This window comes from Talpa europaea, assembly GCF_964194135.1.
Source record: "Talpa europaea genome assembly, chromosome: 14".
In the NCBI taxonomy this organism is placed as follows: domain Eukaryota; kingdom Metazoa; phylum Chordata; class Mammalia; order Eulipotyphla; family Talpidae; genus Talpa; species Talpa europaea.
Window position 1 is genome coordinate 44,176,787 of NC_140082.1, and position 25,377 is coordinate 44,202,163.

The 25,377-nt window shown below is 37.4% G+C and overlaps 1 protein-coding gene across 2 annotated transcripts in view; it reads left to right on the forward strand.

Annotated features, from left to right (window-relative positions):
* The window catches only part of CCNY (cyclin Y), a gene marked incomplete at both ends in the record, with an annotated part of 163,865 nt that overhangs the window by 74,597 nt on the left and 63,891 nt on the right, over window positions 1-25,377 (forward strand). Inside the window, one exon of one of the 2 annotated variants that reach the window (XM_084253749.1) lies at window positions 18,730-18,804. The exons of the other annotated variant lie outside the window; for it this stretch is intronic. Coding sequence (XP_084109875.1) covers window positions 18,730-18,804 — 75 coding nt within the window. The remainder of the gene's footprint in view (window positions 1-18,729; window positions 18,805-25,377) is intronic. 2 annotated transcript variants of the gene reach the window in all.

Sequence of the window (25,377 nt, forward strand, 5' to 3'; positions counted from 1 at the left end):
TCTGGTGTCTCAACTCTGTTACCTTCATCTGTGTGTCTGTTTTTATTCCAACACCATGCTGTCTGAATTATTATGGCATTGTAGTACAGTTTCAAGTCTGGTAATGTGATGTGATGCTGTCATTCTTCCTCTTTTTTGTCAGGATTGCTTTGGCTATTTGGGATCTTTTTGTGACTCCACATGAATTTCAGTAATGTTTAATTTGTTTGAAGAATGAAAATTCAAAAAAATTGGAATTTTTATAAGAATTGCTTTGACTGTATATTGCTTTGTAGGGTAGCCATTTTGACAATGTTGATTCTCTCAATTCTTGAGCAGACAGTATCTTTCCATTTTATTGTTTCTTCTATCTCTTTTGACAATCCTGTTGTTTTGTTTGTATAGCTCCTTCACATCCTTTGTTAGGCTTATTCCTAGGTATTTAAGCTCTTTGGTAAATGGAGTTGTTTTTTAATTTCCTTCTCTTCTGTGAGCTCCTCATTTACATACAGGAAGGAAAATGATTTTTGTGCATTGATTTTATAACCTGCCACTGTGCTCAAATAATTTGTTTTATTTTTTTCAGTGGAATTTTTAGGTTTCTCTAAACCTAAAAATTATCATATAATCTCTAAACCTATGTATTATCATATAATGACAGTTTTACTGCTTCTTTCCCAATTTGAATTCCTTTTATCTCCATCTCTTGCCCATTTTCTCTAACTAGGACTTCTAATATGTTAAACAATAGTGTGATGTAGAAAATCTTTCAGTTTTTTACCATGGAGAATATTAGTGTGGGTTTATCATGTGACTTTTATTATGTTAAGATATATTCTGTTTATCCATAATTTTTTTTAGGGTTTTCATTATGAATGGATGTTGAATCTTATTAAATGTTTTCTTGGCAACTATAGATAGGATCAGATGGCTTTTATCTTTTTGTCGATGTGGTTAATTATGTTGATTGGTTTTTGGATATTGAACTGTTCTGTGTCCTTGGTATAATCCCATTTGGTCATGATGTATAATCATTTTTAATGCATTGTTGGATTTAGTTTGATGAGATTTTACTTAGGATTTTTGCATCTGTGTTCATTTGGGAAAATAGTCTGTAGTTTTCCTTTTTGTGTGTTGCCTTTGCTTTTGGCCTCATAAAATGTTTTTGGAGGTATTCTTAACTTTTTTGGAAGTGTTTAAGCACTATGAGTATTAGCTCATCTTTGAAGTTTTACTAGAATTCACTTGTGAAGCCATCTGATCCTGGACTCTTGTTCTTGGAAGAGTTTTGATTACTTTTTTGCTTTCCTTGCTTGTGATTGGTCTGTTTAGAATTTTATTTTTTCACTATTCAGCCTTGAGTGATTCTATGATTCTACAAATTTTTCTGTTTCATCTAGGTTATTGCACTTAATATATTCATATAGTCTTATTATCCTCGGATCACGTCTTCTCTTTAGTTTCTGATTCTATTTGAATTTGCTCCCTTTTTTTAAATGAATCTATCTACCTAGAGGTTTGTCCTCCCCCCTGCCCCCCTAACTAACTTTCAGTTTCTTTAATCGTTGGGCTTTTTTATTTTATTTCTACATTTTTTTGTGCTCTAATTTTTATTATTTCCTTTTTCTGCTGGCTTTTGGGTTTATATTCTTTTTCTAGTTCCTTGAGGTGAGAGATAAGATTATTTTTGCTCTTTCTTGTGTCTTGATATGGGTCTGTATTGCTATGTATTTCTCTTTCCATACTGCTTTTTCAGTGTCCCGTAAGATTTGGAAGGTTGTATTTCATTGCTATTTGTCTTTAGGTATTTCTACTCTGATTTCCTTGTTTACCCAATAGTCATTCAGTAGTGTGTTGTTTGGTCTCCATGTATTAGAAGTTTCCCTGCTTTCTTCTTGGAATTGATTTCTAGTGTGATACGCTTATGGTCAGAGAAGATGCTTGGAATGATTTCAGTCTCCATGATTTTATTGATACTTGTGATAATTGTCTTGTATTTGTTGATACAAGTATGTGATCCATCCTTGAGAATATCCCATGTGAACTTTGGAAAAATATGTATCCACCTTTTGGGGGGTGTAGAGCCTTATAAATGTATATTAGGCCCATTTGTTCTTATTCATTGTTTAAGGTGATTATGTCCCTATTTTCTGTCTAGTTGCTTTGTCTGTTGGTGAGATTGGGCTGTTATCGTCTCTTTCCACAAATATGTTTATCCCATTGTCTGTTTTCAGAGTTGATAGTAATCATCTAATGTAGTTTAGTGCCCCTTTGTTTTTTGAGTATATTGATAGTCATGCCTTCTTGATGTCTTTTTTCCCCTTAATCATCATATAGTGACCATTCCTGTCTCTCTCTACCTTTTAATCTAGGAGTCTGTCTTATCCAATATAAATACAGCTGTCTGACTTCCTTTCAGTCATACTCCCTTGTAGTAGGATCATTTCCCAGTGGCTTACTTTTTAGTCTTTTATCCTTGGAGCTTCAGTGCATTTCTTGTAGACAGCAGAAGGTTGGATTCTGTTAACTAATCCAACTAGGGATACAATGTGTCTTGTAATTGGTGAGTTTAGTCTATTTACATTTAGAGTGGTTATTGTTATGTGAAAGTTTGTTGCCCCCATTTTGCCCATAATTTTGTGGTTTTATTTCCTTGTTCAGTTCTTTTTGTTTGTTCTCAACCAGCCACTTGTAAGCCAAACACAAGAGATGAAAGCTAAACAGGTATTACTGGGGAGATGGTAGGCTCATGCCTTACAGAAACCATTTCAAATATTGGAACTTCAGTAAGGTTTTTATAAGGGTATCTTGAAAAATATTAATTTACTGCAAGTTCATGCCTTGTCTCTACTCCTTGTTTGCAATTTAGAATTTATTATGCTTGTTCTTTTCTGGCTTATGGGTTGTATCTCTGTGAGTCTCATGTCAGCAGAGAAACTCAACTGGGAAGTGCTGGAGGTTTGCTTAATACCCTTTAGGGGGATTCACATGTGAATAATCTAAAGTATACAACTCAGTATTCTAAAAATCACAATAATGACTAACTGAGGCTAACTGTATGTTGTTTTTGCACTTTAATTAGGACATACTGTGTGTCAGATCATCTTATTAGAATCTCAGGATAGGCATTAATGACTTAAAACTTCAGATGCAGTCTCCAAAATTACTATGTGATGGTTCATTACACTAATATTTGAATTAGCAAGGACTCCTTATTCAGTGTCTAAATTGAATAGCATTTGGTAACTTGTTTTGTATTCTTTTTAATTACATTCTTCCCTCACATGATTAGACCCTTTAAAAGATTTTAATAAGTAAAGATAGAAAATCTGGTATATTTAAGGTTCTTTGAGCTTTATCTTTAGCAATAACCATACTTATGGCTTTCCATTTTTTTGACTATATAAGAAAACATATATAAGAAAAATGTATTTTGTGTCTGAATCTAACTCTGTATTTCATCTTTATAAACATGCATGAAACAATATCTATCTTTATGCACTTAACATTTTTATGTTTCAACATTTATTTCATTTTTTTTAAGAAGATGAGTCATGATCTTCTAAATTGATTTTGTATCTTTCTAAAGGGTCCAACCTGCAGTTTGTGAAAAAAGCTATACTTACATAACAGATACTGAATTTACTGGAACACAGGTTTTTTCTGACTACTTTTTCTATGTGTGGGCAGGGATCTTGCATTCTTGTTTTCTGGCAATATTTGATACATAAGAAAGTTTAGTATCTTACCCTAGGGCATATAGTTGTTAGTGGTCAAGCTGGATTGTGAGCCAGCTGTGACTGACTCCTAGGTCCAGACTCTCAACACCATGTTGTGCAGCCCAGCTTTCTGGAGCTTTTACGCCCTTCAATGTGGAAGCCATTTCAGTTTCTGCTGTGTGACCAGAGGAGCAATACACAAAGTCTGACTAACTACAGGTTTATAGAAGTACTGTTCACTTTGAGTGTACTGTGAAGTCCAACCAAGGAACTGTAGACAACAGAGTAAACCAGGGTGAATCACAGATTTTTCACACTCAAGTTTCTTCCTTGAAATATTGGCCAGGTCTGCTCATGGGTGGGGGAGGCTGGGGGAGTTAGAAATGGAAAATCTTCTGAAGGAAGATCTGACGATAGGGGCATCTGCTCAATGTTCTTGACCCTCCAGAACCTCAGTGGCTTTCTCTGCCCTGTCTGACTGATGCTGGGCTGCACTCAAGGTACATTCCTCATGTCAGTGACTCACTGGTTCTATCTATTTAAACTAAGCTCAAACTTGTGTCTACTGGAACAGTTCTCACAGTAAATCTGTTGGACTGCTTCTCAGGTTTGAATCCTCACTTTGATTATCTAATAAACTCCTTGTCTATGAAACTTTATCTTCAGTAAACACTTGGGATGCTCAGAAAAATATTGCATTAAAAAAATCTAATTTTACCAAACCTGGCAGATTGCCATAGGAAAAAAAATGGAATGAATGTGGATTCCGCACCCCCTCCTTTTTTCCAGCACAAGAAATCTACCAGAGGGCCCAGCTTCTAATTCCCATCAAACATTTGGAAGTAACTGCTGTCTCTGGGGTCACTCTTAGCTGAACCAGGGAGTACCTCTGAATCTCAACTCCACTTACTTGGGAGCTAGGACAAATGTCCAGTGGGTCTTTGACAGCTGAGGACCCTAGACCTAGCTTGCCTGGGACCCAGCAGGCAGTGGTTAATTCAGCAGCCTTTCTTGTCATTCTCTCACTGGGTCTTGAGAGGAAATGAGCCAGAACAGAGTGGTGGGACTGTGGCCTTTGGCATATTCTATTGAGCGCTCTTTACTAGATTAACAAACCGGGAAATCTGAGTGACCTTTTTAAGGTCCCGGTACAATCTTACTGTAATTTTCCCTTTATAGTGATGATGACTTAAAATGGTAGACTTTAGGCACATTATCACAACTTTACAACCTATTATTTTCCTTCTAATATTTCCCCCGTGTTTCAGTGTCTCAGGTTTTGCATAAGAGTGGCATTTGTATGTATTTACAATTACACTCACTTGTGTTTAAGATTGTCAGGTTGCATTGATCACTCACCAGGTAGTTATGGAGACCTAACTGAGGCTTTCCCATCGTGTGCCTCTCTGACCATGCAGCTGATTCAGAGTCATGTACAGACCTGCTCAAGTGATGCTTGGACATGCAAATAAAACACGAGAAATAGGACTGAGCATCTATTATGCTAAGTGCCTTATTATTGATTCAGCTTTAGAAATGTAATGGATTCCCTAAACATTTTTGTTTTCGTAATTGTTTTAATTCAGGTTTTATTAAACCCACAGCAGATCTTTGATAGTAGAGGATTCTGAGGCCTATTTATTTGGCTCTTGCAGTGTATCTTTTCTGAATGCAAATCTTGTATGTTTGACTGCCTATTATCCATCCCTCTGAAGCTCAGCAGACTTGATTAAATTCAGCACAGCTCTGCCTTGGTAATTGCATCTCAAATTTTATCTTTAAAAAATCATTATGCGTCACATTTCTTGTGTCTGAGGTGACTCTTACAGGCCATGATATTCCCTTTATATTTTCCTCAGAATGAGAATGTTTGAAAGGCAGATTGTAGTTACAGATTGAGATAGGAAATAATTCTAGATTGAACTTTCTTATTAAAAACAAAATGGAAAGGAATGTGGACCTACACACAGGGAATTGCTTCAGTCACCTCAAGCTGAGCCACATACAAGAGAACATATCTTGTCTAGCAAATGCAAAACAAAGGTTTTAATCTAGCTGATATTAAAATAAAGTTTTGGTTTACCAAAAGGTAAAATTAGATGGAATTTGCGCATATGTTCCTCAGTTGAATCAGAGATCCAAGCACACCGAGAGGGAAAGCTGCCGGGAATCAGAAGGCTCCTGTGGCTGGAGGCTAGATAGAGCTGTTGGCCTAGAAGGCTGCGAAGTCTCCTCCAGAGGTGTCCAGGAAGGAAGTGGGGCATTTCTCCAGGCACTGTGACACTGAGTGTTTCATCAAGGCAGATCCATATTTTCCAGGGTTTGTAGTAAGTTGTATAATTAAAAAAAAAAAAAATCAGTCTTTGGTTGGTTGACAGTCAAGAAGCACCTTGTTTAGGGTCAGTCTCCAGCATCTTGAAAATCCTTTGGGGAATATGTAGGACCACGTGATGAGAATTTGATCTGAAGATCTCTTTATTGTGTTGTATGTTCTTTATGGTAAGTATGGGTTTTTAGTGATTATGTGTGTGAACGTAGAAATAAAGTTTGATTTGTTACTGGGCTATCTCAAATTCAGGAACTTGTATTGTCCTTGAAACTTGTTTTTCAAAGTAGTCTGTTTCTAAACTGCTTAAGTAAATCCTTTTGTGAACTGAATTTTCTTGGTGTTTTTGTATTTTTATGCATCACATTGGCCATCCTCTAAGGAACTAAAGTCTAGACTTTAACTCTAGAATAATCAAATCTTTACATATATGCTATAAACCTCCAAAGGTAGGTTGAATAGGACTTTTTATGTTATATATGAATATTACCTTAAATTAATGAAACTGAAAAGTCTCTAACAAACCTTTATTTTTACGTCGAAAGAAACAGTATTTTTCCAAGTAGTTATGTTAAATGGAGCTTGGGTGTCTTTTGGAACGGCAGGACAGCTGCTTTACCAGCAACAGAAGGAACCCCATCTCATGATAGGATAGTTTCGTTCACAGCTTTTCTCCCTTAAGAAAAGTGTTCTCATTTTCACTCCTTAAGATCTCCTCCATATAGTTTCTTGTCATTCCTCTCTTACCCCTTTTCTGTTGCTTCATCATTGAATCTGAGAGGATACTTTGTAAGAATCCTTGAAAACCAGGAGACTTTGAGGTGGGGAACCAAAGTGAGCCTTAACTGGGAAATAGTAATGTTCTGTAATGTGGAGGATACAGTACTTTTCTGCTATAACTTTTGCATTTGACATACTCAGTCAGCTATGGCTTCTCCTGTGGTGCTACTTAAGGTTTGGGAGTAGAGGGAGGTATCTTTTGGGATAGAGGGCACAGTGATGGACTAACTAGCCACCTCCCAGCCCAAATTGGAAACATCAGCTATTCACAACCACCATCCCCATACACACACACACACACACACACACACACACAGAGCATGTGCATGCATGAGTCAGGGAGCTGCTGTGCAGGTTGTGTTCAAGCTAGCAATGTCAATGGGCACCTTTACGAGGTACCTCTACCATGCCTGCTTCTTTACCATGAGGAAGGCGGAAGAGCAGAGTGGCATTGTGGGCATTTCTCAGGACTGCTTTGTGTATTAGCTACATTATGCCTTAATTTGAAATGTTTGAAGAAAGGAATACCAAAAAGCTAGTTCCCTTGGTAAGCTGGATATTTCTGTATATTGAAAGCCAGGCTTTGTCTCTTGTTTGGCAGATGGAGGGTCCTGATCATCATGGTTTTAACTGACTTCTTTCTCTAGAGGAATGCATGCTAGGGTTTCACATTATTGAATTTTATAAAAGGATGAACCAGTGACTTTTTTAGTTATGGAATTCTAAAGAGACAAGCTAGTGGAAGGTAACAAATAATGAAACCTTGGCAACACCAAAGTTAGAAAGAAGAATGAATGAAGCTGAAAGATTACAATTTAGAAACCAGTGATTTACCAGAATCTCATGACATGTCAAGCAGAACTTTAAAAAAAATTATTAAACTAGTTCTAAAAACTGATATTTGGCAACATAGTCTTAACTTGGAAAAAAATAGAACCTCAAATTTCCTTAGAAATTTATGGATATAAGCAAATGATAAACATTGCCTCTGGTCATCACAGGACCCGATGAAGCAACCGATGTATTGATTCTTATTTTATTGAGACTCCAAAAATAAACATGATTTGCTCAAGCATCCAAGCAGAGACTAGGATTCAGTCTTTCAGGTTTCAGTTGCACATTTTTAATACTGTTGTATGCTGGACCTTAAACACTGCTGTTTGTGCTTAATAATATGATGCCAGGGCAAACTAAGCATTGTCTAGTAAAAGTATCACAATGAATGATTTTTCTGTTCCGTTCAGTAAAGCCTGGAACACTTTCTGTAAGTGTCATCTCTATGATCCTTCCTGCATTCTGCATCACTTAATGATTATTTGTGGAAATATGTGTGTGTATGCATGTGCACACACACACCTGCCAGTGGATAGAATTCCTAGATAGTGGCACTGTATCTGAAATAGCTTAGTGTTAGTCCTGGTTTCTGGCTCAGTACCTTGATGGCATATAGAAAACATTTGCAGTCAGTATGCTTCGGGGAATATACATTCACATCAGCGGTCATAGAGACACAAAAAACCCCATGGAACACGGGCCTATCTACTAAGCAAGCCTAGATTGAGTCAGGGGGTCTTCTGTGGATTATCAGCCTCCACCGAACTTGAGGGGAACAGGGATGGCCCAGGTGGACTCCCCTAAAGAGGGTTATCCCTGGCAGAGGATGATCTGGTCAAGCTCATGAGAAACTGAAGGCATATTGTGTTTTGGGCATGAAGTATGAGGCAGGGAGGAATGGGAAAGAAGTTCAGCCAGTTTTGCAGATGAGTGATGACTAAACATGTAGGATAGCAAGAGCCTGAGGGTCCCCAATACTGTGGGCATATAATACAGTATTCTTGAATCTCTCAACTTGTACTTGTACTTCCATTAAATCTAATGTGAAAGGGAGCAGGCACTAGCATTGATCTGTTTGCTCTTCTTTGCCTGTCCTCTGTTTTGCCTTTCCATAACCCTTTTTTATGTCTTTTTCTGCAAGACCTGTAGTGGATGTGAAAGTAATTAGCAAAATGCTTAAGGGGGAGGAAAGTTAGGATGAAATAAGTATCCTGGAAAAACCTCCCCCTGAACTTCAGCGGGACTACGCTCTCACTGACGGGTAACCCTTCCTGCTCTTGGCCCAGAGATCTCTCTCCTCTCTTCGCTTAGGACCTGAATTCATTCTACTCTTACTTTCTTGCCACATTTTCATAGGCATTTAAAAGGATAGCTATGTTTTTATCTCACATTTTTAAGTGCTTGTAATGTAAGAGATTTTAGGTCAAAATATTGAAATTTTTTGGTATTAATATTTAGTTGGTAATATGAACTGTGAACAGATAGTGATAATCTTTTCACTTTCTAGGATTGCTAATTCTGAGTAAAGACCTTGCCTGTCATGTTCACAGCTGTCTCCCAGCTCAACATACAGCACATGACACTGAATAAGGATGTGTATGCATGTGAATAATTATACGTATGTAAACATGTATGTGTGTAGAATATCTGCCTATACATACACAGATTTTTTTTTAGCTCATTTTATAAATTTCATAATTTTCTGTATAAGATCCATCAGTGCCAGCAAGGCATAGAGCAAGTTCTCTGTGGATTGGGGCAGATGGGTAAAGGAAAGTCCAGGAACCCTCAGTTGCTTTTTCAGGCTTTTAATAATCTTTCTACACCATTTGTCATGAGGCAGTCAGGTGCAGGGCAGGCAGGGAGGCCTGGGGCCAGGAGGCTGGCAGGCTCTCTGGACACTCTTGTGGGCTCTTTGCTGTTCTCTACTGCACTCTGCCATCTCCCGTCCTCTGCTGCCACCCTTATAGCATCAGTCTCTTGGCTCAGGTGTGCTCACTCATGCACGCCCACACCACACTCCAGATGCTACCATCAGGCACGTGTGCAAGACCACAGATGTCAATCATAGATAGTAATGGTGGGGGTGAAACCTGATCACTTCCAGTGATAACTTTAAGTAATAACTTCAAGTAATCCTTTATCAGATTCTAAGAGTCTTTTTAAATCTGGAATGATTAGGAATTCAGAACCACTTTTTTCATTCTATACATTGTAACTCTTGATCATTCTGTGCTTCATTCTACATGATTTCCTGGCTCCATTTTTCAGGGCACCTATTCTATGTTTAGGTGTGTCTAATCTGCAATTTCATCCATCTATTGAGCTTCAGGTATCAGTGATAGTGTTTTTTATTTCAAGACTATACCTGTGTTTATGTGCATGTATCCACCCATATATATGTATATATGAAAACACGTAAAGACATGACTTTTTCCAAAACTTTCTTCATTTTCCTCGTGTTTTTTAAATTTCATGTATTTAATTAGCACATGAAATTGTGTGCATATTGATTTCATGTTCTCTATCCAATTGTTAATATTATTCCAAGTTTTTCAGGTCTTAATCTTTCTGTTTGTTGTGCTTCTCTCTTGTTTGAGGTACTGTTTCCTTCTCTGTCTTCCCATTTTGGATTATGAACCTTTTTACAGAGAGTATAATGTGGAGTTCTGGAAGGGAGGCTTCTCCACAGTGTTTTACAATTACTTCTGCCAGGCACCCAGGGGTTTCATTGGCATGTGACTGACCAATTGGTTAGAAATGTCTTCTCCAGGGATTTTCTGAACTTTATACATTGAATAGAGTAGAACTCCAAAACCACACTAGAGATACACAGACAAACCAGTGATAACCAGTTACTGGGGGAATGGGACATTTTTCTCCTTCCAGACCCAACCTCCTTTTTTCATCTGGGTTCATAGATAACTTTTCATCCCAGTTCAGTTTTTATTGATACTGTAGTCTTTTAAGAGATCCAGGTGTATATAAAAGCATCAGTTCCAACTCATATCCTGTTGTGCAGGATGTTAAAATAAGGTAACTTCTCAGCCAAGATACTTTTAAGTAAAGGAGATTAGGATTAGTAATTATGCCAGGATAATAGGTGTAAGCCATGCCATATGGGCGCCTTGGCTGAAATTCAAAACCCAGTTCCCTTTCTGGAGTTGCTCTGCTGGAATATCTGAATTCTCTCTTTGGATCAGGCCCAAGGTCATTTTCCTCTTACTTTCTTGCCATACACTTGCAGGCATTTAAAGGATGTCTCACATTTTTTTTTTTTTTTTTTTAAGATTCATCCATCCATACAAGAACTGGGGTACAGGCCAGATGCACGGGAGTGTGAGAGGATTCACCAGAGACAGGAGGGCGGGGGGACATAGAACAGGCAGACTGATGAAACACACTGCTGAGGGGAGCAGCAGGTGAGACAGAAGAGGTCTACTGCGCATGTGGGACCCTTGCCGGCTGGCCAGGATCAAACTGGCGCAGTAGAGGCTATGGACAGCTTTACAGCGTGGCGCTCAACCACCTGCGCCACCAGGGGAGGCTCATGTCTCACATTTTAACTCACATTTCTTAAGTATTTGTAGTAATAGAGCTTATAGGCTATTTAGTCTGCAATATTGGCAGAACAGTTTTATCTTTGGTCTAAATATTGGGACCTTTCACTATCTTCTTTGGTTAAGACAGAATATTAAAAAGACAGTGAAGAGCCTGGAGAGGGGTCAGGGATGGAGCTAGGGGAAGAGGACACAGACAGATACAGGGAGACAAAGAATGACTAGAAGAGATACCAAGAGATAGTCAAGTTGGAAACAGAAAGAGAGGCAGATAGAGAGGGCGATGGAAAGATACACTCTGAATTAGTAAGATGTGTGCTCTCAGACAGATGCACATAGACACTCATACATCCAGGCACAGACTCAGGTCCACTACATGTAGATGTTTGGACACAGACACACATACAGAGCCACAGAGTGCACATGCAGCACTCCCAGGGATGTAGGCAGCTGAAATTAGACAGTGAAAATAGAAAATAACCAAATCTAAGTGTGTTAGAATAACTGTGAAGAGTGAACTTGAAATCAGTGGGAGTAGAAGAGATGGCTTTAGAATTAACTGGAATTGCAGTAACAACAGTTTGCTGTCACAGCCACAGCAACAGTGGTTGTTATAAATAGGGATGCTGATGCAGGCTGCTAGGATTGGGGCTTGCTTGGTGACAACCATGTGGAGCAAACTAAAGGATTCAAGTTCTTGATTTTGGCTTCATTGGCACTTAGTGAATAGAGATAATCAATTTCCAGATAGTGGTACAATAATAACCAAAAATTAAAAGCCAATAAACCTGTTCCAATCTGATTTAAAATTAATAGGATTTATTCGTTGATGTTATCCTTGCCTCGTAGATAGATCATAGCCATATTCAGAAATACAGCTACTAACGTTGAAACTAAAAGTTCAAGATTTTGACCTTGTCAAATATTTGTCTAAGGACAACAAACATACCTGATTGTATTGTCTAATATTAATATTGGGGTAATTAGGCTAACCATAGTTGGCCTTCAAATCAAAGTTGTCTTTCTACCATGAAGTTCTGAAAACTATCAGGATATTGCAGGATCTTTGAATTCTTTGGACCCTGCTCACAGACATTTTCTTTTCTTTTTTTTTTTTTTCCCTTAAAGATTTATTTATTTATTGGGCCTCCCTGGTGGCGCAGCATTTGAGCGCTGGGTTGCAAAGCTGCCCGCAGCCTCTGTGGCACTGGTTTAATCCCCGGCCACTGGGTGAGGGTCCTACATGGCATGCAGACCTCTCCTGCTGCCCGCTGCTCCCCTCAGCAGTGTACCTCGTCATTCTGCCTGCTCCGCTCTCCGCTCTGACTCTGGTGAATTCTCTCGCCCTCCCACGCTTCTGACTGTACCCAGTGCTTGTATAAATAAATAAATAAAATCTTTAAAAAAATTATTTATTTATACAAGAATGGGGTACAGGCCAGATGCGCGGGAGGGTGAGAGGATTCACCAGAGATAGAGCAGGGAGCAGAGCAGGCAGACCAACAAAATACACTGCTGAGGGGAGTAGCGGGCGAGACAGAGGAGGTCTGCCATGCCATGTGGGATTCTCGCCAGCAGGTCGGGATCGAACCGGCGCTTCAGGGGCTGTGGACAGCTTCACAGCACTGCGCTCAACTGCCTGCACCACCAGAGGAGGCCCTCACAGGCATTTTCTAGACCTAAAAGGACAGCCCATGTTTTGGGATAATTTATTGGAATAAAGAGAAACCTGGGACCCTCAGTGCAGAGAAAGAAAGTAGGAGTTGAGAAGTATGTTTTGTGCAGATGGTTTTTGTGTGTCCTTATCTGTCCATATTGGACTTGACATATTTTAGACATTGTTACTTTTCTCTTTTCCTTTTTTGCATGTCTTGAGACTATTCCGTGATAGATAATGACTCCTGCATATCTTTGGCATTATTTTATTGCATGGATTCTTTATAACACTAATGCTAGTTTAAAAGTAGGGATGAGCAATTGTGGCTGGCTGATAAGTATACGGCAGCATCTGTGGAAAGGATGGAAGGCAGTTAGGTTACCTGGTGTAGGAGAATACCAGAGTTAAACTGGTTAGCAAACATGCTATTCAATTTATTTTCAGTTTTAGATAAAGGGATCTTGTCATACCTTGTACTCAGCTGAGACATGAATTGAAAGCAGTGTGACAGAATAATTCCATTATCACTTTAAAGTCTGACATGACTTTTAGGATGACTGTTCTATTAATATTTTAATTTGCCTGTATGTCTTAATAGGTATCATTATGAAGAAGCAGTGGTTCAAGACTTTGCTTTCTGAATATTAGGTGGAAGTCAACTCTAGGGATTCCATGACATTTCTTGAAACTGCTTTTTTTCCCTCTAAAATATTACTGCTTCAGAGCCTAGTTTATCATATTATGGATCATCTTGTTATTTTTTTAAGCAGTAGGAGAATCTATATCAGGATGGTGAAATTCTGAAGTTTCAAACATTAATTTCCTGCCAGAATACCTTAGAAAACAGAAAGTGTGTATTAAAGATTAAATACCATCTTTAGTGTCTCTGAGTTTAGCATACAGGTCTTGAGAATTTAATCTTGTTAGTACTGAGCTAGGTACTGTGGAATAATGTTTTCTAATACACTGAAATTTAAATAGCCATTATTTATGGGGCACCTGTTATGTGGCAGATATCCTGTTCATTTCTTTATATACATAACTTATAATTATCACAGCAATAATGTTAGGTGTTTTATTAACCCACTTTGTAGATGAGGAAAATGAAACCCAGAATAGTATGGCAATTTGCCGAACACATATAATAGAGAGGAATTCAAATCTAGATTTTTTAGCTTTATAGGTTGTTACACCATTTGAGCTTCACAAATGGTGAACTTTGGGGACTGAATATTTGCTAGAACTCCAGGACAGTTGAACTTCAGCTTTCTGTAGGTAGTTTATAAGGTTTACAGAGTATACTTAATGGGTTTTTCTTTTATTTTTCTCCACTGATACTTCACACCTTCAACTTAGATGGGTGTTCTATTAGAACAGGAATGTGATCTGTTTTGTTCGCTTCTATAGGTAGAAATGTCATATGATGCATTTTGAAGTTATCTAAATATATGCTTTGTCTTAACCACTAGTTGACTTTAGTCTTAAAACCTAGAATGTTTACTTATGAACCATTAAACAGTTAACATAGATGATAGATAAAGCAAAGATGTTGACTCCCTCAAAGTAGTCTTTTGATACCAACAGGACTGAACACAATACCTGGCATATAATAGGGACTCATTTTAACTGAATTTAATTGAATAGTCTTAATGGGGGGGGGGAGTATAGTAAATTTTTGACTCTGAGAAAGATTTCAGTGATTAAGCTATTTTAATTTAAACACAGTATTCTCCATCTCTTAGGGTTCAGTCAGATATTTCCATCTTCATCTTTCACTAGCTGGTCCTGTGTTCTAGTAGTATCATGTCCTTTTCCTTGCCTTGTTGATTACAGTGTAAGTTCATGTGGGATAAACTATCTCACCCTTCTCTGTGCCAGGTGCTCATTTTCCTTTCTTGCTGAGCTGTTGGCTTCTGTGCGCTATCAGTCGCCAGCTCATATCTCTGTAGGCCTTTTCTTCTGGATGGAAATGTATGTTCCAGTGGGGTGTCACTCTTTCCAGGATATGCAGTGGTGCCTGCTAAAATGACACCAAAAAGGGACCCGACCAAGTAAATAATAATCACCTGTTGTGTCATTGCTTCTTTTGGATATCTTAGCACATCACGTACCTGAAGAGCTTCAGGAGAACAGGTGGAAAAAGCAAAAGCCGGGAGAACAGGGCAATGTATGTTTCCAAGAAGAGTTTGGGGATGGGTTTGGAGTGTTTGATTTGGTGATTAAATAAGAAAGGATCTAATGTCAGCAGTAGTAACTCACTAGTGTTTAAATTGTGACTTAAAACAGGTATACCAGGTGCTCGATAATGTTTCATTCAACATTGTTCCATTATAACATTGATAAGACAAAGACACCTACCACATATGTCATTTTGTTAAGAGTTGCAATTTCCAAAAAGCTATAAATACCATTGAGAACTTACTGTGATATATTGGTGGGACTGACCTTAGCAGAGTGGTTTGCATTCTCTAGCAGTGAAGTTTATTTCCTCTATGATCTCTAATTTTAAACTTAATATTCCATAAATCTCTTCCTTTTGCTTCTTGCCATTCAGAAAAAAGAAATTACTGAGCCATTGCACATTTCCAAATATGTTCCAACTTAGTGAAGTGATATCAAATAATACCAGCTTGGGGTATGATTTTTCCTGACTCTTCACTGTAGGGAGTCTTTTCTTTTTGGTAAAAGTAACAGTTTTGTCATACTTGAGAGTGTGAGTTTGAGCAATGCGACAGATTTATTTTGCTCGGTTTGTTTGAATGCTGCCTCTTACCATTTTTCTGTTTCCCACCTTTCCTCACCAATGCATGTATTGAAATTATCATATTTCTCTTCAAGACCTCTAGCTGAGATCTTGGTACCTCTGTATTTTGCTATTTAAATCAGTGTTGGATAAGCCAAGTTCTGTGGTTGGGCCCCCTTCACTTGAAGGGTTACTTTGAGAAATCCCTCTTTCAGGCTTGTCCTTTAAGGATTTTGGGTGCTTTCGTGGTGAGTGTAGTGTGGTAACATACATCTGAAGAGGTAGCCCCAAGTCCTATACAGAGTTGCAGGTCATTGTTACCGCAATAAAAATAATGCAGTTAAATAAAAATAAAACAATAAAAAATAGTAGCGCCACTATATAAAATTGTTTTAAATTATGAAAGTTAAAACAGCAAAGAGCAAAAATATGCCCAGTGCAGAAAACAGAAGAGTTAAAAAAAATTCAGTTGCTTTTTTCAGATTATTACATTTTGATATATCTCCTTTAAAAATGTTTTCTGTTATCCCCCCAAAAAAGAGATTGGGTTGTATTCTTTACCTAATGACATGGCTTATCTATTCCCATGTGAATAATATGTTCTTGATAAGAATTTTCCTTATTTGTTAAGGTTTGTTTTACTGTATACATATGTTTTAATGATAATGCCATTATTTTACATCCGTGTTAATTTTTTCACAATATGGGATTTCTTCCCTTAGCTGTGGTTACCATAGTTCTCCCACCACCAAAGCACCCATAATCTTCCACCATAGTGAACTGTGGTAAGTTTTTAGTGGTAGAATATTACTTGTTGTATTATTATTTAATATAAAAATACCCTATAATTGAAGGGGGGTTCTCTCAGAATCTGCGGCTTTCAAATTTTTAACAATTTTGTGTACTTGTGTGCCTTGTAAGCACACTGTCCTAATTTCTAGGACAACTTGCCTTCCAAGACATTCTTGACATAAAAGCAGGATCTCAATTTCCTAAGAAATTGGCAGTCTTGTGCTCTTTTGTCTCCAAGAAGAAAACAAGACAATTTTAAGAAAGTGTGTCTTAAAGAAAACTGAGAGATGAGTCTGGGGTCTTAATGTTGCCCCACAGGCTTGAAGTGCTGTGTGCACAGTATATAGTTTCTCAGCTGGTGTTTTACTGTGGGGATTATGAATTAAGATTTTGGGCAATATACATCATGGTTGGGATTGTATATATGCCCTTATTTTTCATATGGGAAGTTCCTACCCTCATCAGAACAAAACAAAACAGCAAAAAAAAAAAAAAAAAAAAAAAACACAAAAAACTAGCACCTTCTTACAAAATCTTAGTTGAACAGGAAACCTCATAAAATTCACAAATACTCATTTTCACCGGGAAATTTCTGGTCTTACTTTATTTCAAATTGAAGAAAGTTTGAAAAATTCTCTCGAGCCTCCTCTGGTGGCGCAGTGGTTGAGCGCTGGGCTGCAAAGCTGCTCCCGGCCACCAGAGGAGGGTCCCACATGGCGCGCAGACCTCTCCTGTTGCCCGCTGCTCCCCTCAGCAGTGTACTTTGGTCCTTCTGCCTGTTCTGTTCCCTGCTTTGGCTCTGGTGAATTCTCTCACCCGCCTGTGCTTCTGACTGTACCCAGTGCTTGTATAAATAAATAAATGAATCTCAGAAAAAAAGAAAAATTCTCTCTTTCACTTGTCTTTTTTTCTTTCCATCAAAACACTGTTAAAGCCTGAGTTGTGAAACTACTATATATGACTTTAATAGTTATCACAGAAAAACAACCAAATAATTAAAATAGCATTTAAGAGTTCATAGATAGTCTTTTAAACAGGCACTTAATGAGAGGTCAGAAGCCTATAGACTGGTAAACCATTGACTAATGTAGGAAAAATTCCCTTGCTTCAAAGGTTGCTGAGGGTAAGTTTCTTTGAATTAGGTGTTGCCTCAATGCATGCATGACCACATGTTGTTTTTTTTTTTTTCTTTTATCCTTGACTTGATTAGCTGTTAACATTAGGAACAAATCCCATCTGTTTGTGTTGGTATTGTTTTTTCTTTGAAAGTATATTGAAATAATTGAACTCAAAATAGTGTTCATTCTGATTCTATAAAAATACTGGCCAATTTGAAGACCATTCTGATTTTTCAATAATTTTTTCTTCTCGTCTCCCCTACTTAATTCTTTTGTTTTATTTACCTATTCGTTCTCAATGGAATCAAAATTTTTTTATACTGGAGAAACTCGTCTGTGCTGAGATTCTAAGATTTTTATACCATACTGACTATCCCTTGGAGACTGCTAAGCCAGGAATTACAAAATCAAATGTCTGAGGGGTGGTACAGTACAAAAGTGAGGGACAGTGCCAGGACCAGGGAAGCAGAGGTCAGAGCTGGAGTTTTCAGTCCCACCAGAATGGGTCTGGAGCTGCAGCACTCTAGCTCATTGGTGATTGTGACTGTTGGGTTTGGGCTGATGTTGCCAGTTGATCTGATTTCTCAAGATAAGATGGAAATATGGTTGTTGTTTTTTCCTTTATGGTATATGCTTGAAGTATAAAAATCATGTTGGCCCAAATTTTGGGAAAAAAAAAAAAAAGGAAGAAAATGTATGAACCAAATAAAACACGTCCATGGCTTAGATGTATGCCCACAGAGGGCCAGTTTGCAGCCTTTGCTCTAAAGGATAAATGTCCATTAAAAAATAATCTTAATTAAACAGAGTAAGTGGATGTTAATTTGGTCTAACTACTAAGCTATGCCATTTTAATCACCCTTAACAAGGAAATACCATTGACTTAACAATAGAGTTTAGATGAGTCAGTTGTAGCACAACAGTCTGCCCATGTTGTAAGATTCTGATGCAGATAAATAAAAAGAAAATGGAGTTTCAGGCTAAGAGATCTCCATCCAGGAGATTTTTCATGTTTGACATTCTCAAATTTCTGAAATAGCAGTATTCTCAGTTGAACCTAGAGTAACTATTAGCACAGTAGCTATGGGTATTTTTCCAGAATCCTTGACTATATTAGCAATTTAAGGTTGAAGAAAATTAATTATGCTTCACCTTCCTCCCCTCCTCCCCAGTTCTTAGTTATCAAATGGATATTCATGTATTTCTTTTTCTTTCTTAAAGATTTGAACATGGAATTCAATCCTTCAGACCATCCTCGGGCCAGCACAATATTCCTCAGTAAATCTCAGACGGACGGTAAGTTAACTGTTTTTTTGTTTGTTTTATATTTCACTTAAAAAAAAAAAAAAGCAGTCTTACTAGCCTAAGTCTTTATTTTCCATAAGATTTTGATTTTCAAGATAAAATACAATCCCCTTTAATTACCCCTAAGCATGCTAGCTGATGCCTCTTTTAAGGTTTCTTTCTTTATAGTAAATTATGTTTTTGTAATTTACTACTTTTGCCAATCAATGGAATTATTTCTGTGTATACTCAGTAGCAATAGTTTCTACCTTGGAAGGCAGAAATTTTCCTAGGAATTGATACTTTTATAAATTCTCAAAAGATCAAAAGTGTTAATTTTTTAGGCATAAATTAAAAATGAAAATTTAGTTCTTAAATAAAAGCGCCATTATCTCCGTTGTGTTGCTTGAATCTGTAGTCTATGGGTAGATGCTTTCTTTTAGTCAAACTTCTAATAACTAGTCTGTTCTGTGATCTCTAGATATGTGTGCAGTTTCTCCTATGGGTTTTCCTATCTTTTCAGTCCCTGGCTTTTCTCACTGTTCCCTTGCCCATGGCTACAGAGGAGTTATAAAATTTAAACAATATAGTGAACTCAGATCTTCTTAGTTAGATTCCTATAGAAAAGTGTAGCAGGAGAAATTTTTTAAATCACAGTAAGTCACCAGGATTTTATGTGACAGTGCATGAGTCCTGTATGATTCTATCCTAGTTGTTTGACAAATTACTAGGCTAAATTAGAGAAGATCCTAAAATGACTATAAAATAAACATTTTAAAAGCAGTAAGTTCATTTCTATGAGCTGATAACTTCTTAATGATGATTAGTTAACAATCATGACATGATACAGCTGATTACAGTGGTCATCTTAAGCAAGCTACTGACAATTTTGAATTGAAACATTGGTGCATTTATGAAAAATAATTATTTCTAAGTAAATCATGGTTGACATCAAATACTTGTGAAGTAAGATTTGAGTGTAATGAGTGAAAAAAGCAATGATTTTTTTTTTTTTCCTTGTCCTGGTGAAGTGGGAAGCTACTGGGAGAGCAGTAGGGTATTGCAGGGAAGTGTCAGTAGGAATGAGAGTTTGGGAGAATGTAAAATGAAAATTTAAAATCTCTTTTTTTCTGGGGCCTCCCCGGTGGCACAGCGGTTGAGTGCTGGGTTGCAAAGCTGCCCGCAGCCCCTGCAGCGCTGGTTCGACCCCCAACTGCTCCCCGGCCACTGGAGGAGGGTCCCACGTGGCATGCAGACCTCTCCTGCCACCCGCTGCTCCCCTTCAGCAGTGTACTTCGGTCCTTCTGCCTGCTCTGCTCCCCGCTCTGGCTCTGGTGAATTCTCTCACCCTCCCGCGCTTCTGACTGTACCCAGTGCTTGTATAAATAAATAAATAAATCTTAAAAAAAAATTATAAAAAAAAAATCTCTTTTTTCTTTACATTTAATGCAAGTACTGTGAAAATAAGTTTCAAGGTTGGCAGAGTTTCATGCTTGGTTCTTGCTTCTGTGAATTCAGGGCACAAACAACAACATTTTCTAATTAGATTCATATTAGGACCTTTGAATAGATGGCACAAACTTGGTCATGTCAAGAGCTTTGACCTAGCAGAGAGACTGTTGCAGAAATTTGTTAGGGATGTGTATCTTCCCTTTCCCCCTTTACTTCAGATCTCATCTCCCTTTGTCTTCTGGAAAATCAAGTATCAATTACTCTGCTCTTTCTGTTTATTTCTTTCATTTTACCTGAAGTGCTGCATCTTTTCATTGAACACATAAATCTGCCTGAGTCTCTTAGGTTAAAAAAAATGAAAGGAAAAATAACAGCAGCACCCTCTCCTCGGTACTACTTTTCTTTCCATTCAGTCTTCCTCTGAAATCTTCCACCACCATTGTCCAGAAATGTGTGTCCTAAGTTTTACCACCCTTTACTCTGACCTCTCATATGCACATGCTGTCGGAGCTGCTCCTTGTGCCTTGCTCTTCTGTCTTCCTATGCTTAAGTAGGCAGGAACTTAAGCACTTGTCTTGTAATCAGGCTGAGAACATGGCCATTTCTTTGACAGCTACTTTACAAATGATTAAAAGAAACAAGCTTTTAAAATAGGCAAATTTGAATACTTAAATGAATGAATTCTTTGGTGACTGGCTGTGGGAGAATTGGTCCCCAGAAATCCTCTTTCTTTAAGATCCATTTAAGACATCACAACCAACTTCTCCATTTATTACTTTAACATTAGTTTATTGTAGGCATCTGTGTTTCACCCTTTTCTCCTTTTGGCCTGCACACAGTTCCTGGCAACTTCCATGCCAACTGTAATGTCCAGCCAGATTGTTCTATGCAGAATTCACGACTCATAATCCTGCTCTCTGCTGGATATCTTTATAACAAAGGCTACACTTCCTCTAACTGTATATATAACAAACAGAACTTAAGTGCACTTAACTTCCCACATCTCCTACTCTGCCAAGATCCCCAAGTTAGGGGGATCAAGAATTCTCACAGGGTGCAGGAGGTGAGTGGAGGAGTTGTCAGGTGAGACAACTCTTGTAATCATGTAATCATGATTACAACACTTGTCTTGTAATCATGTAATCATTTTTTTCTTGCGAGGAATAATTTGGTTCCCAGTGTGTTCTCCTTTTCTATATTATTTAATTCGTGTTTTCAAAGACTTGAATTACTAGGTGAAAGCAACCAAGCTACATATTTACTTTTATTAGTATAGTTTTAGAGGTTCTTTGCTTTAAAAAAGAAGCTGGACAAAAATAAAACCCTGTTTGTTTGCCATGAGTTCCTCAAAACCGTTAAAGGAATTATTATTTAAAAAGGAAAGGATCTGTTAAAGTAGCAGCACTGAAATTCAGAAATAAAAATACGAACCATTGTTTTCTTTGCACATTCTTTAGAAATATGGGAATGGAAAAAATGTATTGTGGTCCTCCCTTGTTTAGAGTCCTATTTTTATTCCTGGGGAGTATTTACTTCTGTATCATCAAAGGCCCAAACTTTTTATTCTCCTTTCATCTAGCATTTAGAAGCACTGACTTCTGTGCCCTGATGGATTGTTCTTTCATCAGTGTGTCCTATGATTTTCCTGTCACCTCCTCTCTCTACAGTTTACTTCAACATCTTGGCTGCTGTGCTCTAAGATGTCTCCTTTTCAGTTCCTTCTCAGTCACTGTGTTCTTCCCTATGGCTTGTTAGCTCCCTCAGGGAATATTATGCAGCTAGATATTGAGGAGTCCGTAGTAAAACAAAACTCTTATGTTGGTAATTTTCATATTCCTTTGTTTGACTACCATGGAATTTTATTTTGAAAAACTAAAATACCATAAACATTTTCATCCTTTCAAAGGATATAATTTCATTTATTATAAACATTATTATTTTAAAATAAAACTATTGTCCTTTTAAAGAATGTTTGAAATAAAGTCATAAAACCACAGTGACTTGATAATCTGCCATCAATCATTTAAAAAATTTATGAACATGCTCGTTTAACAGTTAAGTATTTTATATCATTCATTTTTCATCTTGAACTTGTTCTCCATGGAATTTTATCCTAATTACTTTGATTTCTAAAATTCATTCCTCAGTATTACACTTTTCTTTCATGATTATATGGATCTAAATTTAGTTTGTTATTTTGCATAATTAAAATTATATGTTGAAAATTCTGGATTGAACTATATTATCCTCATTAGCCCTTAGTTGATCAGAATACCACAAACATGCTAAAATTTTAATGAATGATTATTAAACAGAGAAGTAAAATAATTTTTAGAAAAACATTACTGTGTTGCTTATGTGGATGAATATTACATATTATTGGGATGCGGAAGCTATTCATCAAATTCTATGTTTTTATATATTTAAGTGCTGAAGAACTTTGTTTATAAACATTGGACATAGGAGTTTTGTTTCAGTAAATCACTAAATTTCTTCTACTCCATCTGATTCATATGTCAAACATCTCCAGGGGATTTATCATTCAAACCAATGTCTGATAATCAGCTACAATTCAATCTTGCTTTCCTTCAATTTTGTTGATAATAAGGAATAGGAGGAATTCACTTGATTTGCAAAAGAGTTTCTCACCCATTATAGAAGTTACTCAATTTTGCGGTTTCTGGGAAGTTCACCAAAATGGCTTTATCAGAAACACATGACTTTTCATTATTACTCTTTTCATTTGATGCCTCTTGGTTTAACCTGATACATTCTGAAAACTTGGGAAAATAAATCTATGACTCATTTCAGAACACCTCCCATGATTCCATTGATGACATTGCAGGCTGCACACCCCTTTATTAGAACAGCAGTCTTCATTGTATTGTTAGTATTGACTGTAGGTCTTTTTGGAATTTACATCTTTATGTACAATGGCTTGCCCAAGAAGGAGCTCAAATATATGTTGAAAGAAAGATCCCCACCTGCCCTTTTTCTCTGAGCTAATATTTTTTTAGTTTCTCTTTTGCTTTATTTATTTTTTTTTTTCCAAAATGTTGCATGTCCTTCATCTGAGCTTTGTAGGCAAAGCTAGGTATTATTGTCAGCCAGTCAAATCAAATCATAGTTTCTGTCATAAAAGGTATGATTTCATTTTTTTTCAATTCCTGTAGCATATTAATACACATGCCCATCACTGCCATCATTCTTCTGATGGTGATAAATGGGTAGACAACCAGAAGCAAGTGCTGCTGGAGAGCACGCAGAGAAAGAGGAGCCTATTATTCTGATGGTGAGAAGGTAAATTGGTACAGCCATTTTAGCAAATGGATCTACCTTAAAAACTAAAAATGAAAATACCATATGATGCAGCAACCCCACTCTTAGAAATCTATCCAGAGAATTTGAAGCCATCAACTCAAAAAATTATATACTCTACAGTATATCTTGAGGCATTGTTACAGTAGCCAGGGTATGGAGAAAACCTTAGTACTTAGAGCATTGGATCAAGAAGATTTGGTATATCAAATCTACTACCTCACACCATACACAAAAATCAACTCAAAACGGATTAAAGAACTAGATATAAGACCTGAAACCATAAAATATATAGAAGGAAATATAGGCGAAACACTACGTGATTTGCACATCAAAGACATCTTTACAGACACATCACCCAAAGCAGTGATAGTGAAGGCAAAGATAAACAGCTGGGACTACATCAAATTAAAGAGCTTCTGCACAGCAAAAGAGACAATAACAAAAACAAAGAGAAAACCCACCAACTGGGAGAACATTTTTGCACCGAACACTAATGATAAAGGACTGATCACAAAAATCTGCAAAGAGCTGATGAGACTCAACAACAACAAAGAAAATAATCCAGTTAAAAAATGGGCAGAAGAGCTAAAAAGAAACTTCTCTGAAGAGGAAATGCAAATGGCCAACAGGCATATGAAAAAATGTTCAACATCACTTGTCATCAGGGAAATGCAAATCAAAACTACCATGAGATACCATCTTACACCAGTGAGAATGGCACATATTAAAAAAACTAGCAACAACAAATGTTGGCGAGGGTGTGGAGAAAAAGGAACTCTTCTGCACTGTTGGTGGGAGTGCAAACTGGTCCAACCACTGTGGAAAGCTGTGTGGAGATTTCTGGACCTACTAAACATAGAGCTCCCATATGATCCAGCAATTCCACTCCTAGGTATTTACCCAAAGGACACAGAAACATCAATTCCAAAGAACACCTGCACCCCTATGTTTATAGCAGCACTGTTTACAATAGCTAAGCTTTGGAAACAACCCAAATGCCCAAAAATAGATGACTGGATCAAGAAGATGTGGTACATATATACCATGGAATATTACTCAGCATTCAAAAAAGATAAACACATGCAATTTGCAGCAACATGGATGGCGCTGGAAGGGATCATGCTCAGCGAAATAAGCCAAAAAGAAAAAGAAAAATACCGGATGGTCTCACTCATAGCAGGAATCTAGAAAACTTAAATAAGGGATCAGGAAAATGAATAACTATAAGAAAGTGAAAATCAAAATCAACAAAAAACTATGAACCAGAGACACTTTTAGGGGGGTGGGGGCGGGAGGGGAGGGATTGGGGTCAGAATGGGGGGGGCTGCAATTGTATGGGGAATATAACAATAAAATTTATTATCTAATAAAAAAAATATGAAGACAAAAAAAAAAAGAAGATTTGGTATATCCACTAGTGGAATACTCCAGCCATTAAGGAAAGATGAAATTGGCCATTTACAGTAAAATGGAAGGCGTTTGAGGGAATTATGTATAGTAAAGCAAGTTGAAGTGACAAAGACAAATATTGGACATTTGCACAGTGGATGATTCAGTAAAGCAAAATACTTATAAAAACTAGTGGACACTAAAACAAAGTGAAGTTTCTGAAGTTAAGAGGGAACTGGGAGGGAAAAGGCGTTATTGGGAGTATAAGGATGGTGTGGGAGGAAAAACAAGTCAAGGCTTAGATAACCTTTATAGAGAGCTACTGTGTAGGAGGGGGGCTGGCAGCAAGGATAAATAAACAAATGGCCACACAAGTGTGGTGATGTGCAAGGCAGCCACCAGCTGCTACACCTTCCTTTTGTT